The sequence below is a fragment of the Notothenia rossii genome (genome assembly GCF_949606895.1).
Source record: "Notothenia rossii genome assembly, chromosome: 1".
Classification (NCBI taxonomy): domain Eukaryota; kingdom Metazoa; phylum Chordata; class Actinopteri; order Perciformes; family Nototheniidae; genus Notothenia; species Notothenia rossii.
Genome location: NC_136912.1, coordinates 13,756,410 through 13,772,761, shown reverse-complemented (window position 1 = coordinate 13,772,761; position 16,352 = coordinate 13,756,410). Strand labels below are relative to the sequence as shown.

The following is a 16,352-nucleotide window of genomic DNA, read 5'->3' as shown; positions in this document are numbered from 1 at the left end:
TGGAATGTAATGTAACGTAATGTAATCTCATCTTGGGTGCAAGTTCATCAATGTTTGGGGTCAGGCTCTGAGCTGAGGAAACCCTCAGGATTGAATGAAGGTGTGCGTGCAATATACCTGCGGGCCAGATCTAATAGTAATCAAAAATTATCCTGTGGGCCGAAATTAAATCCACCACGGGCCTGATTTGGCCCCCGGGCCTTGAGTTTGACAAATTTGCTTTAGTGCCTCTAGTTGACCTATACAAGTTCAATAAACAAGGTAATTTATCAACAACACCAGAAGCCAAATCAAAACGATCACAGGGGACCAAATAGTGCTGTATAGACTTCAGAGGGGAACCTCCTGCACCGTCTTTTGACTGTCAGTCCCATGGATCATCACAAACAGCGGAACGGCTTTAAAGCTGTGCACTATAGGGTACTCGTCCCATTAGGCCAATTTCAGCAGTAGTCACCTAGGTAATAGACTTCTACAAATATAATCAAAACAATTAGATACACAAATATGTTCTGCTCAATCCATCACCCTTTAATTGTAAAGTGGATTGCCTGCTGTTATTCTGTCTCAGTCTCTGTCTCATTGAATGTGTTTTATTATGAGTATGTTGTGGTGTTAATGTTTAGGTTATTTTACTGCAGCTGCATGTCCTCATGTCTGGAGCAATAGACTGAACAACAATTTCAATGCAGGATAATAATGTTTATCCTGAATCTGAATATACAACACATACATTGGCACAGATGCAAATGAACTCATTACTTTCATGTTTTACTTTTGGGGTTGGCATGGGTGGGACCAATCCTGATTCATTGTACTCTTTGATTGTGCTTAAACAGTCTTCTATCATTGGTTCCATAAGAGGAACATCTCAGGCGGGAACAACTACTTTGGCTTGTTTTGTAATTAAATACGGACATTGTTATTCAACGTGTTTTGTTTTTGTTTGTGTACAGTTATTATCATGGTAAATCTGCCTTTCTGTCACTCAAATGTATTAATCCTCTTTAAAATTCCGCACACGGAACCCTGTCTCCCTACATGTTTCTGACCGAGTCGTTTTACGAGCGGACACTTGTTCCTTGTTTAACGGTAGCCGCAATGTGATTTTATTTACACTTTTAATCAACATCTCAGCGTTGTAACGTGGATATTAAAACATACTGTCATTATTTTTGACATGTTGTTGACCTATCGTATCCCATATAGTCATCATGTGAGCTGACGCTGGCCAGAGGAAGGATTATAACGATGCTAACGATTGGACACACAACCGTAATGTTAACGTTATCACGTTAACTTAACAGCAGTGATATTTTCCGTGCATCTCCATCCCATACCTTAACTCAGCCTGTGATCTGTGACAACACACAGTAAGTCAACTAAATGTTAAGTACTAAAGTGCTCTTTTTAATGTATCTTTGTTAAGGTATACATATTTCTACGTAATGTATTCTTCCAATTCATGTTGAGGTTATTATGATGATGGCTATTATTACTCTACATAAATGTGGCATGTGTTGATGCCCATTTGCAGGGACAAAAATAGATAAACTTATATTTGGGAATGAATAAAATAATATGCATTCATTATTAAAAAGTGTCTAACAGGATCAAAATACCAGAAAATCCCTTGCACATAGTTAAAATAATTTCCTGGCTGCAATTAAAAGAAGAGCCAGAATTCTTGTTGGTTGCAAGGGGATCAAATACTTATTTCCCACAGTTAAATGCAAATGAATATATATCTCTTATATGATGTACATTTCTGGATATTGTTTTTTATATTCTGTCTCTCATTAGTCAAATAAACCTACCATTACAATTATAGACTGTTATTTTCTTTGTGGGTGGGTAAACTTACCAAGTAGGCAAGGGATCAAATACTTATTTCCTCCACTGTATCATCTTAAAATTGTGACAAAAAATGTAAGTCGTTTCATGTCAACTCTTTTTCATTAGTGTTTTGTCTTTTACTGGGGGAGGTTGGCTTCTATAGTCCCTGGCCCACACAGTACAGTACAGAGTCATGTGTAGAACCTTGTTTTTAAAGTGGCATTAGGTGTTTATTGTATGATGATTTAATGTTCTAATACACTCTCCTCCACTCTCTCTAGTTGTGACAGGGATGCCTAATGCCAGTGCCAGACCGAAGCACGGCAGGAGGACCCGCCGGCGGCGCAGAGAGGACCCCGCCAGGAACGAGCTGGTCTCCAGCTCTCTGGAGAGCGCCCAGCAGTGCCTGTTCAACCAGGACTATGGAACAGCATTTGTACACTACCTTCTGGTCCTCAACCTTGCGCCTATGTTTAAAGACTTTGCAAGGGTAACGACCGACTGTGTGCATTCACTGCCAAACATTGTGCATACCATACACAACATAGTCTGTTTTTTTCTCTGCTGCATCATTTAAATATTTGTTGTGAACTTCATTTTGTGACATTTTTCTTCTAGGAGTCCTTCAGGTTCACTCTCTTTAAGTGGACAGAAGAGCTGGACTCTGTGGGCCGCATTCAGGAACTCTTTGACTGCTATGAACAAGCGCTGGAACTGTTTCCTGCTGATGAGGTGATCCTGAACAGCATGGGGGAACACCTTTTCAGGTATGCTCCTCATCATCTGCATAAATATTGTCATTGCGTAGATAAATGCATAATTACCATGGGCCAACACTTCTGTTATTACAAGGGAAAGTGTAGCTTTACATCGTTGATCATTTGGACATATGAACCAAGATCATCAGACTCTGGGACAGTTTTGTCCTTCAGGCGATTAGAATGTTAAACTCCAGAGCATTGCATTGTTGAAGTAATCTGGGACTAAAGATCAAAAAGTATCTGAATAAATGCTCTGCTTATACAGTTTAAAGGTCCCATGTCATGGCCATTTCTACTGATCATATTTCCATTGTTGAGGTCTACTAGAATAGATTTAAATTGTGTAATTTTCCAAACTCACATTGGTTTCTCATCCAGCACTCTGTCCTAGACGGCTTGTTGGAGCTCCTGCCCCCCCCTCCCTGTGAGCCCAGTGTGCTCTGATTGGTCAGGAAGTTGCGAGGCTCGTTGCTGCTCGCGAGGAGCGGACAGGTTTCCGGGTCGGCGATACAGCGAGAACAAGCGAAACACAAACACTCACACCCGAAGTAAAAACAATAAGTGTGGCTTGATATTGAGAAAGAAAAAGGTTTATAACGCTGTGAGCATGGGTCTGCGGAGAGCATTACTCCGCCATCCCAACTTGCCTATTACCAGCGTTCAGGGAGCTCTATGCAAGTCAATGGGACTCCCTGTTAGTTAGCCAAGGGATCCTGGTGGGTGAGGTGCTCCACGGATTGGTCCATTTGAGCCAATCCGGTCATTTGTTGTTGATTTGGGTGTTCACACGTCACAGAACCCAGGAAGCAAACAATGGAAAAAGAGAAATCTCCAACGAGGCGTTCTGGGGCAGCATAGACCGATCTTTTCTGTGTTAGAGTTTTACTCGCTACAGGGTGTACTTTGAGGGTTTGTGACTCTGCAGACCGTTCCCATGCAGAAAAACCTTCATACACACAAGGGGACGGGTAATAACCGGAAAAGCATGACATGGGCCCTTTAAGTCTATATTGTGGCTCTCCTTTTCTTATCCAGAATGGGCTTCAGAGATGAAGCCGCGGGGCATTTCCATAAAGCCTTGAAGCTGAGACCGGACTATCCCGAAGCCAGGGAGAACTTCTACCGCGTGGCCAACTGGCTGGTGGAGCGCTGGCATTTTTTAATGCTCAACGACCACGGGAGGAACAGGAAGTACCAGCAGGCCATTCAGAAGGCTGTGCAGAGCGGCTGCAACACTGTGCTGGACATCGGTACTGGCACTGGCATCCTCGGGTAAGACATTTCCCATGAGAAATTGGAATCCTTTTTTCTCATTTGAGTCATTGTGCTTAGGGGCTGCATGATTATCTTGTTCTGATGTGCTGGTTATCTCTGGTTAGTATGTGTGCAAAGAAAGCAGGGGCTGCTGAGGTGTACGCCTGCGAACTGTCCAAGACCATGTATGAATTAGCCTGTGAGGTGCTAACAGCTAATAAAATGGATGATAGCATCAAGATCGTCCATATGAAGTCTTTGGAGATGGAAGTGCCAAAGGACATCCCACAAAAGTAAGTTATACCAAACATACTTGACATCAAATGTGCAAACAATAGCTTTTTATCATGGTTTATGCTTTTATGTAATTTTAGGAGTGCAATATCTCATATTTTTCCATTCAATGTTTTGTTCTTAGGGTTTCCTTGGTGGTGACAGAGACGGTAGATGCAGGATTGTTTGGAGAGGGCATCATAGAAAGCCTCATTCATGCCTGGCACCACCTGCTGCTGCCTCCACAGGTACGGGCCATTTATAAACACACACAGAGGACAGGAAACAGGACTTAGTGCTCCAGTTGCCACTTGCAATAATAATGTTTCTATGAGTTCTCTGAACCAAAGTCTATTGGCGTTTGCTAGAGATGAAAGCGCAAAGAGGTTATTGTTAAATGGGGTCTGCTCTCTGTTCCGAGAATAACCACTAAACATGGAAAAGCAGCTTTTAGTTATTATGCCCCAAGAATTTGGAACAAACTGCCCAAATTGTGCACGTCCGCCAAAACACTTCTTATTTTTAAATCCAGATTGAAAACGCACCTATTTGCCGCTGCTTTTAATTGAGCTGCCCATACTCACACTACAGTATGCCTTTTTAGTCATGTATTCTGTACCTGCTGTGTTTATTTATTTATTTAATTTCATTACCTTTGCTTTTTATGCCTGTTTTTAAATGCCTTTTTAATAATGTATTTATGCTGTATTTGTTCTTAAATGTCTTTAATCTGTAAAGCACTTTGAATCGCCACTTGCTGAAAAGTGCTATATAAATAAAATTGCCTTGCCTTTCCTTGCCTTGCCTTAAATGTTCACAGTTAAGGGTGTGGGCTTGAAAGGGAGAGAGAGAACAACATTTATGATGGCCTTATGGCGCATTTCCACTGCAGCGGGTAGCCCCGTTTAAGCGTCCTTAATCGTCCTCAAGCGGCCAGGCCAGTTTTTGGTGGCCTTTCCATATAGCGTAGCACCGGCTAGCGGGTACTTTTTCCCTCTTTTTCCGGCGCCATAAAATCGTGGTTCTATCAGGCCAGGGCCAGGGCTGAACTAGTGACGTCAACACTCTCGACTGCTGATTGGTCAGAGAGAATCGTCACAACATCAATTTATGAATATAGATTTGCTGTGTTTTACACTTTAGTATTTATGTTTATAGTTAGCTTTGATATTCACTTAATTTATTAGAAATATTTTCTTTTCATGATCTGATATTTCCTCAAATGTTCTTATTATGGGGCAGTACTTACTGGTGCTTGAAATTCAAATATTTACATTTCCTTCTGGAAATGTGCCATTAGAGCACTCCTTGTCAACTCGTAGGTTGCATTTGTTAAAGTTTATCCACAGGAACTTGCTTTTTAAGCATCCAGCAAAGTGCAAGTTAGCCAAATGGGGCAAGTTCCAGTTTACAATTTCACTGATTCTAACACATACAGTAGCCAGGTTAATGATACATACGTGTGTTGGGGGTTAATGTGTAGATTCATTCAAATGTTTCTTGTCCTAAAGAGAGGGGAGAATGAGTTCCAGGATCAGTCTGCGACAGGGAGGGTGATCCCAGCTGGAGCCACTGTGTTTGGGATGGCTCTGGAAAGCCTGGAGATCCGCAGACATCACAGGTAGGTCCGGAGTCCATCTGTATCACAGTGAGTAGGCTGAGAGTGTCAGATACAATGTGTTCTCCTGTGATGAACTCAACAGAACCTCAGGACAATGATTACACCTCTGTTTGTCCTTCAGGCTGTGTGTGTCCGAGGTGGGCAGTCTGTCCATCTCTGCAGCCGGGGAGCTCCGCAGTCCGGTGTGCTGCAGCCCGGAGCCCGATGAGTCCATGGAGCCGTACACCACAGAGAGACTCAGCAGACTGCCGGGGGGGTATAAAGCTCTCACTGAGCCCTTCACTGCACTCAACATAGACTTCAACAACGTGCAGGTGAGCAGCCACGGGGACAACACATGCTGATAAACCCAAATCATTTCATGTGTTTGACTTTACTTTGTACGGAACGGAGCCCCCTAGGGGACATGGAGAAGACAAAGAAAAAAAATGTTTTGCGAGATCTCACAACACTTTTCATTTAGCTCAATGTACTTCCTGGTCAGTTCGGCTGCTACGGCAACACAGAAACCACAACAATGGAGCGGTTCATCGATTTTACTTTGAGCTTGGCCTTAAATATAAAGATATAACATCAGTGCTTGGCAATAGGGACTGGTTTCACACATAGACTGTATATATAAAGGGTTTCACATAAGTGAAGACACCTCAAGAGGACACTCAGAGCGAGGGGACATGCACGTCCCTCTGAGCTGAGTTATTGACAGATTCGAATTTCGCGGATCAATAACTCATGAACATAACGTTGTAAAAATACAAACAACATGACTTTACAATCATAGCAAGATAGACAACGAGCTACAGAGTCTTTTTTATCAGAACAGTTCGATACGCGCCGTCATCCGAGCTAAACATCAAGAATTGGTCACAATCTGCAGCTTGAGGAGGGAGAGGAGTGCTTAGGTCTCGCAAAAGTATTGCGAGATCTCGCAAAACATTTTTTTTTTCAAATTGTTTTTTTTTCTTCTCCATGTCCCCCTCAGTAACTTTGCATGTTCTTTGTTTCTGATCTGCAGCAGTGCAGTGTTACACTGTAGATATTCAATACCATTTTTGATACCACCGGGAAAAATGACACATTGAGGGTAGGGCTGCAACAAACGACTAATTTGATAATCGATTAATCTATCGATTAATCGATTATTCGGATCGTTAAGGTTTTAACTGTACTACTACTTATATCAATACTGCTTATCGATCCGGTCCTTTTAACGATAGTATTAACGGTTCTTTTGACAAGAAATAAGGTAAACTAACTCAACAAACTGTGAACAAAACTAACATTGCTTTTTATTTTAATTAAATGCATAATATTTCACATCAAAAGAAACAACAACGTTTTAACAAATCATATTAAATAATGTGATGATAGAACTGTAAACAGAATAGCTGAAACTTTAACAAAATAACTAATTCAGTTACCTCTAATCATTAAGCTATGTTTTTATAACTGAGTTAACTCTGTGTGTTGCTGCTAGCATACATAACACCTGACGTGGAAAGGTTACTCTTGGACGGGGCTACAGAGCTACTAGAAAGACAGTCGAACCCGGTGCATTTCTTCGTCTGAATGTGGTGCACTTTTGCTAAATGTTTAGACAAATTGCTCGTTTTACCGCCTTTATATGATAAACTGTTATTGCACTTTTGGTAACGAGCATTGTCCACATCGAGACGGCTAAAGTTTAACCAAACCTCGGAGCGCGTTCTCTCCGCAATCTCCTGCGTGTGTGTGTAAACTGCCCCGCCCCCTCGCAAGCAGGCGGGGGAGAGATCGCTCGTCTGAATTCGGAAGATCGAAAATACATTATAGACGCATTTTGTAGTGATATTGCATATTAGAAACTGAGTTGGCGACACTAAGACTGCGATATAATGTTTATGTAGCAATAATACATAACATATGTTTTTAAATGTCTCCTGTACCGATACAAAAGAGTGATAACGTTGGAGCTTAACGGGGTGTAGAACACATGTGATGACGTCACCAACGAATCGACGACTGAATTAGTTGCCAACTAATTTGTTAATCGATTTTAATCGATTAAGTCGATTAGTTGTTGCACCCCTAATTGAGGGCATTCACTTTTACATTTTTATTTAAGATTCAAAGGTTTTCAAGATTCAAAGGTTTTATTTTCATATGCACGTAAGCTACAGTGTAGAAATGGCAATGAAATTCTGTTGACCTGAGTTCCTCCAACAATGCAACATGTATCATTAAATACAAAAATACAAAATAGTGCAAGGAGTCTATATACATGTAAATGATAGAATATGATATGTACAAGAACAGAATATGAAATTAAATAATGTACATTCAAACTGAATTAAATATGGTTTATTGCGATGATAACTATTTATATAAATAAGTAGATTGCAATATGACAAACAGGAATGTTTATCGGGGCGCTTCAATTGTTTTAAAGACAGACAACGTCTCTTTCCTTGGCTAGTAGCAGAGAACAGCAGAATGACTAATAAACTCTGCAGAATACTTCATCAGAATGTATATGACATAGGGCTGCTCATTTAATCATATTTTAATCGCGATTACGATTATGGATTGCAACGATTACGAAAACAACGTAATCGAAATAAAACGATTATTTTTTTATTATTTTTTTTTTTTTTTTGGGTTTTTCAGTTTAATTATACTTAAAGTTCAGGGTAATCAACTGTTCAAAACATACTGTTCAAACAATTTTTCTCCAATAAATGGATGTTTTCAAAGTCAATGAATAATCGCATTTAATAATCATTTTTGACCCAAATAATCGAGATTATGATTTTTGCCATAATCGAGCATCCCTAATATGACACATACTTACATACTTTAAAAAATAGTGTACCTCCTGCGATATTGATTTGTGCATTAATATTGCAATGTTGATACCATTTTGCCGATATCCATGCAACCAATCGCTTGCTTCTGTTTCGTCTCGTCCTCTGTAGGAGCTGGAGGGCCTGAGCTCCAGGGAGGTTCAGAGGATCCGCCTGCCCGTCACTCAGGGGGGGGAGCTGGACGCTCTGGCTGTCTGGTTCCAGCTCCACCTGGACGAGGACAGCAGTCTGTCTACCGGACCGGAGGAGGACACCTGCTGGGAGCAAGCCATCTACCCTGTCCACAGCACCAAGGGTGAGACTCAATAGACTTACAGGGAGACGCAAGGGCAAACATCTACGTGTGTTGTCTTGTGTCCAATGAGCATGGTCCATGTGTTACAGTGTGGCCAGGGAATTGACTTGAATTGTTTTTGACTTCTAATAACCTCAGCATGTTTAGAATAGCTGCAATAAAGTTGATTTTATTATCAGCTCAGCTTGCCTGCTGTGATTCATCCTGCATTTCCATGTTACATCAGATGAGGGCAGTGTGCGTTGTAGACTACAAACAGCACTAAAGATGGTTAACTGTTAAATAATGCCAAGAACATTTGGAGGAAATAATCACTACTATTTTATAGGGATGCCAGAAACTGACCATGAACAAAATCGAAAATCGGACCGCCCTGGCGAATAATAATCGATTATTAATACTATTATTATTATTATTATTATTATTATTATTATTAGCATTAGTCTATATTTTGGTTGAAACTAAGCCAGGAAAAAAAACAAAAACATAAATAATAATAAAAAAATATATAAATAAAATCGAATTTTAAAAATAATTTTCGATTATGGAGACTGTAACGAATATTTGAATAATCGAATAATCGCTGGCATGCCTACTATTTTACTACAACCTGAAGTTAATTTGGATTCAATTATAATTATTTTAGCCAATCTCCATGTTGAAATGGGGATAATCATTTACGGCCATGACAGGATGATAGTATTTGAAAGAAAAATGTATTACCTGCACATACTCTAATGACCTCTGCTTATATATATATTTTAAATATTCTACATTTCTCAAGGATGAGAATACATAAATCTTAAGCTCCTTGAATGTCTTTAAACCCTGCCATAAACTTGTTAGCACTAAAAATGACAATACATTTTGAAAACATCACCAAATGTTGAAAAACTATACCAAATAAATCTAACACTAATGTCATGTTCACTAAAGCTTGCATTTAATCCATTCTCCCAAAGTGAAACTGATCATTGTAATGCAACATACTTAAATCGCTAAGAAGTTTCCAAAGTTCTGATTCAATAATGAAGTGCCATTGATGCCCCTTCACTGGCTGTCATCTAATCCGTTGTGACCCTAATAGCCAGCGACGTAAGGTGACATGTTCCAGTTGGCTTAGGGAACATCCCCTCTCAGACGGGGCTCAGCAGCGTCTCACCGCGCTGCTAATGAGCGAAGGCAGCGCCGAGGGAGCCGCCACCTCTCCCGGTGATCACCAACATCCGTTTCCCGGTCGCTGTGACGTGTGCGCCGTGATCGCCTGTGACACTCTTTAGTGTTCATGAAATTCTTATAGGCAATAAATATGCATTTTCTCCAAATGCCTCTGACGAGCGGCGGGCTGACATGAAGACATGAACAGATGTTATTCCTGCTGGAATCCTTTCTGGGCCACCCCCACCCCCACCCCCCCCCCCCACCCCTCCCTCTGTGCACCCGGTCCCCTGAATCTCATTTCTCTGTTGGGCTCACTCCCGCTCTGCTTCTCCTTCAGTCTCTGTCTCTTGTTGAAATTGTTTCAATTGTAAAGTCTATTTTATTCAAATAGCCCAAAATCACAAATGTACCTTCAGGGGCTTTACAATCTGTACAGTGTAGGACACCATCTTTCCTCAGACCGCTGTCAGATCAGCTTTTATAGTGTCAGAATCATTATAAATAATAATGTTACTTTTAGCTTATCACATTTTCTTCTCCTTTGTGTTTGTTATTTCAGGGTTTTTTACATTAATGTAGATAAAAAAAAATGTATTACATTTTATGAGAAATATAAACATTATGTTCTACAGTAACCTTTTTTTAGATGTTGTTGAGAACAATACGCGGTAGAACTTTAAACTCAACCTAATAATAATAAATGCCTAATAAAAGAGTCAAAATCTTGCAGTTTTAAATTTAAATGTAACCTTCTGATTACATTTTTTTTGGTAATAAAAATAAAATGTCTAAAACTCACTTGCTTGAGTCCACATCTCCTACGCCTTTTTGGTTCTTAACAGTTGTTCTAATTCTCTTTAATTCAGTGCATCCCAGTAGCTACCAACACAGTGAGGTTCACACCGCTCCAGTATGACCGGGTTAAGTCGGCGTTTTCTTCTTCTTTTGATTCCTTTCAGGTTTTGTCCTGAAGCCTCAGGACGAGCTGGTGGTTGAAGTCTCCTGCAGAGACGCCTTCCTGCGCCTCTGCAGCGTCGCTGTGCTGAGGGACGGCCATGAAATCTGTCTGGACACGCTCCAGGACCCGCAGAACACTGGAGACCCCGTTTCAAATCAAACCCCAGAGGCAGAACTGTGCACTGCACTGGCCTGTCTTCAGACGGAGCAGAACCAAAGCAAAGACTTCTGCATGCTGGAGTGTTCAGAGATGGCGCTCCTGAACAATCAGGAGTACCATCAGAGCTTCAGCAGCGCACTATCCAAACTCATCTCTCAGATGAAGGTCAAATGCCAAAACAAAGAGCCAGGCTCAGGTGTTCAGTCTGATTCTGCAGACCTGCTCTTCGTCCTCGACGTATCAGAGGGCTTCTCTCTGCTCTCCCTCATCGCTGCCAGCCATGGACATGTGAAAGCGTTCAGCTCGGTGGAGAAGGTAAAGCAACAGGAAGTCCTAAAGAGACTGGCTCAGTCCAATAATGTCCCCGAGCAGCATCTCGAGTTCTGGCTGAACAACATGGAGGACGAGCAGGGGATGCTGAAGAGGCCGTCCAGAGAGAAGCTGTGGAGCGCCATCATGCTGGACTGTGTGGAGACGTGTGGGCTGATCAGACAGAAGCTGATGGAGAAGGCTTCCCTGGCCCGGTGAGGAGAAGCAGCCGGGGGGGGGGCGTGTAGAGATGTTCCATCCATTTTGAGAATTTAGCTTCGTGTTGTGATTAGGGCTGCACGATTTTGGGGAAAAATCTAATTGCGATTTTCCTGACAGATATTGCGATTCAATTTGCGATATATTTGTTTTTAAACGACCCTACGGAAGTTTATTGTAAAATGCGGCCATATCTCCGGCAAGGAAGGTCGTATCAACGTGCTCCCGTCTCTAGCACCCCCGCAGCCCGAGCTACGAGTGAAAGAACTAAACTTACATGAAACTTCGGTTGGGTTGCTTTAAAGTCAAGCTTCAGTTTAAGATACACCCTGTAATAGATGTAACACATGTGACGGAGCATTACTAACCTGACTCAGACGGTTTGTTTCACCAAACCATCTAGGAAAGCTCCATTGGAAGCCATTTGGAAAAGTATTTCAAAAACACTTGGCAGGTGATTGGATCAATCTGTCTATCACCTTCTATCATGGGCCACTTCTGATTGGTTAACAATGGCTGGTACATGTGGAGCACAGCAGTTCTGTCTGGTGTGGATGACTGACACACAAAAAGCAAAAAAAAAAAGTTAAAAAAATCGCAGGCTTTACGATTTAATTATCACATCATTTAAAATCGCGATTTCGATTTAAAATCGATTAATCGTTCAGCCCTAGTTGTGATACGTTTTTACGTATTTTATTGTTAAATGTATTTCTATGATCTATGCTAGGTGTTTGCTGGAAGACGGAGGAAGTATTTTCCCTGCAAAGATCGTGGTGCAGGGTATTCTGGTGGAGTCGGACACGTTGCTGCTGGAGAGTGCCGTCCAGGGTCAGGAGGCGACGCTGGGGTTCAACATCGCTCCGTTCATCAACCAGTTCACTGTGAGTAGAAACGCTATCATGTATCAAGAACAACATGTGTGTGCTTTTACCTTTGCTGGACTGCTTGGATTGTTTCCTCTTCACTTTGAGAAACACAAAGATTTATGCTACCTTAACTGAGACAGCCAGCAAAGGATGGTAATGGTAGATCACCTGTGTGCGAAAATACAGAGAATCAAGCACATCTTGGGCAACAAAGAACCGAGCAGAACAAATGATGATGGAGAACTGTTCTGCAGATTATGAAGTCCAGCAACTTCATTCATATTTGTTAAGCATGTCTTTTCTTTTTTAATAAAACAGTATTTAAAAAGGATCGCTGCACAGGGAAAAATCGACTTGGCAGTTGCTGAAAATATTGCATAAGGGCTGATATTCTAAGTAGCATATTTTCAATTTCAAACTAGATTGTTCTTGATGAAAAAGATAAAGATAAGATGGAATTTGATTTATCCCCGTGAGGACATTCACGTGTCATGGTAGCAACAGAATAAGAAGAAAAACAGATATTACACATGGAATATACACAGGAATAAAAAAAAAAGAAGTATAATAAAAAAGTATAAATAACCAGCAAAAACGTTACTGTGAACTATTCATAGGATCTGTTCTTACTAAATAGTGGTTTTAAATATTATCAACCTAATAATGAATGAGAAATCCCATTTAGACTCACTTAGACCCTCTCAAAGGTACAACTGTGTCAGTCTTTATAACAGAAGTTGCAGAATCTTACTGTTGTGCTTCTCAGCCTGCTCTTATCTTGTATTCTGTCTCATGTTCCTGAGGCAACAACAGTCAATAGCGCCAGTTTTCACATGCGCTGTGTTTGTAAGCTTGCATCATTCTCATTTAGTCTGCCCATTAGTGTTGCTTGTGAGTTTTTTTAAAATATGACAGACATATAGTGCAATACTATAAAGGTGTGAAATCATTTTTTATTGTGTTTCCCGCCATGTTTGGGTTGTCTTGTGTTGAAGCAGGTATTTCTCTTGGAATACTAAGGTCCAGGACGTTGTTTTGTGTTGTGCACTCGTCTTTGATGTGTGCTTCCCAGCTGCGATATAGAAGCAGCAAAATCCCTTTGAATTCTTTCTCTTTATTTGGTCTGGAAATTATATATTTTTTCCCAGCATCATGTTTGTGCTCTAATTTAGCATGCCCCACTCGGGACGGCCGTTTGTTTTAACAGATGTTGTCTTTGAAGCCCTCAGTGGAGGGCACTTTCTAGCACAACTGTCACACAAGACACAACACACAGCTTGGCCCAAGACTTTCCTACCTGAATCCATCAGTATACATTACGTCAAGCACATCAAACAGAGAGCTCTGAGCTCTACACAAACTGTGACGGGCAGGGGGAAACATTCTTTTGTTCTGCAGTAAAGGAAACTGTGACACTTTCTGCGCTGCCACTTTGGTTTATCCCTCAGCTTTAAGTGTGTCACCCTGCGGCCGAGGCCCGTTTCTCAAGTTGTCAAGAGTTCAAGGTAGAAGATTTGTTTTCGAGCATTAATCAGTGATTGAGTGATTATTCTCTGACACTGGCAATTAAAGCTAGATAGTGGTTTGGGAGAAAGAGTCAGCCGCTTTGTTATATTTAACAAACTGCAGCAGTGTTCCTTTTTTAAAGTTGAAAACCTTTTCCATTTGTAAAAATCTGTACCATGAGCCAACAATTCTAAAAGAATATTTATTTCGTTTTTCCATCACCTCATATAGCGGATAGTTCAATCCAAAATAACTTACAATAAGTGCAACCATAAGTATATAGTTTCAGCAGTTAATTGGCTTCAAATCAACTGTTTCGTTGAGGTTAAAAATGGTAAAATAAAGCCACACAAAGTATTTTATACTTGTTCACTAAAATGAAGCAGTGTTCCCTGTGTTTATGTTATGGTGTGAATCCATTCCTTCACTGATTTAAAGTTTGTGCCAAACTGAACATCAAGAGCACCTGTTTTGTTTTACATCTCTTTCAGAACTTCTTCCCTGGTCTTTTTATTGGTTTTCATATGATGTAGTTCCTTATTGATAACGTCATCAGATAGGCTTTTCTTTTATCTGCTGAAAACAGCTGACTAACGCTGCTTTGATCTTTTATGTCTTTAGGTACCGGTACATGTGTTTTTGGACTTCTCCACACTGGAGTGCAGGCATCTAAGTGAATTTGTGGAGCTCTTTGTTCTGGACCTGATGGAATCCACCGCCAACTACACCAACAGAGAAGTGAAGGTAAGAAACAAATTAGCCTAATTAGTGATGTGATTGTTATTGAAATAATTAGACTCTTGAAAAAGGTCTTCTCTTTTTAAGTACTGGGGTTAAACAGTCCTGAGCTGCTGAACCTTAAATTCATGCACTGACTCTCCAAGCCAAAAAATGCCATGGTTATATTCAGGTACAAAAACATACATCACCAAAAAACCTAGAAATACTTCATTCCTGATTCCTGAAGATGTACCTGTGCACATCTCCCATAAATAAACTCTAACTTGGCTCTCCGCCTAAATGTTATTTTAATTTTTTTTGCAAATTAAAACTAAAATATAAAAACTTTAGGCGCTCTCACACCGGAGTACTTTTCCCAGGAATAGTTCCGATAGTTCCTTGGATTGAAAATATTTTTGCGAACCTTTTCACCCCTTTGTAGTGCCTGCTAGAGAGGTGGGACTTTCCTGGGGAGGAAAAGGTTCCATCTTCTGATTGACTGGGCGAATTGCAAACCACGCCCCGTAAAACTCTGAAAACTTTTTGTGCTCGCATTAGCATCATTAGCATTATTAGCATTAGCATCATTAGCATTATTAGCATTAGCCCAGCGCACCAACGGAGAGAGACTAATTGATGGCAACACAAAAGAAACATGTGAGTGGTTAAAAATGCTAAAATAATTGTTCTATATGGATTATAAAAAAAACATAATCTAATTTTAATTTGTTATGCATCACTGTGTCACTGTTTCTAACTTGCGTTGTAATTAACAGGTAATGCTGCTGCATACATTATAGTAAATATGATATAGTTGTACAGTTTAGCATCTTATAAAGCAATAATCCCTGTTTCCCAGGTCCAGGCGACGTCGGCAGGCAGAGTTACAGCCATTCCCTTCTGGTACCAGATCCACCTGGACCAGGAGATCAGCGTCAGCACCCTCAGCCAGAACTCCCACTGGAAGCAGGCGGCCGTGGTGCTGCAGCAACCTCTGAAGGTGCAGGCCGGAGACTGGGTGCGCCTCGCTGTGAAGCTTCAGAAGAGTGCCATCTCCATATCAGCACACATAGAGAATCCCCCCGGACCAATGGAACAATAATCTCTCACAGTATTTTAGCAATTAAGTTTCATTTCGATGTATGTTTACCCTCAATTAAATAGAGGCTCATAGGGAAGTGCATTAAACACTATGCAGTGATTTTCTGGTTACATTTAAAGATCCAACTTCTGTAGCGTCGTTTTCCATCGATGTAAAAACCTGTCTTCAACGTTTATTCTGTTTTGAGCTTTAGTAGAATCCTACATGAGCCACGCCATTGGGGAATCATCCCCTTCTTAAAGCATCTGTAACGATCACACTTTAAGTCATGTTTTTATTTCTACATTGTGCCATAAAATAATAGGACATTTAAACTTGTACTTATGAATATATTATTTGTAAGTATATAAATATTATAGATGTCCCTTGATTATGGAAACAGTTGTTTTTGTAAAGCTGTATGTTGGTATCAATTTAAAAAAGTTAAAGAATTAATGTCATTTTCTTAATAAATGCAAGACAAAAG

The 16,352-nt window shown here is 40.6% G+C and overlaps 1 protein-coding gene across 1 annotated transcript; it reads left to right on the top strand.

The window, feature by feature from the left end:
* Positions 1-1,059: 1,059 nt before the first annotated feature.
* prmt9 (protein arginine methyltransferase 9) lies at positions 1,060-16,348 on the top strand. Its single transcript, XM_079682208.1, has 13 exons — positions 1,060-1,373; positions 2,118-2,326; positions 2,455-2,603; positions 3,633-3,869; positions 3,977-4,144; positions 4,270-4,372; positions 5,636-5,745; positions 5,867-6,059; positions 8,700-8,883; positions 11,004-11,685; positions 12,420-12,573; positions 14,686-14,808; positions 15,644-16,348. The coding sequence occupies exons 2-13, from the start codon at positions 2,129-2,131 to the stop codon at positions 15,884-15,886; spliced, it is 2,544 nt and encodes an 847-aa protein (XP_079538334.1). The 5' UTR covers positions 1,060-1,373; positions 2,118-2,128; the 3' UTR covers positions 15,887-16,348.
* Positions 16,349-16,352: the final 4 nt, after the last annotated feature.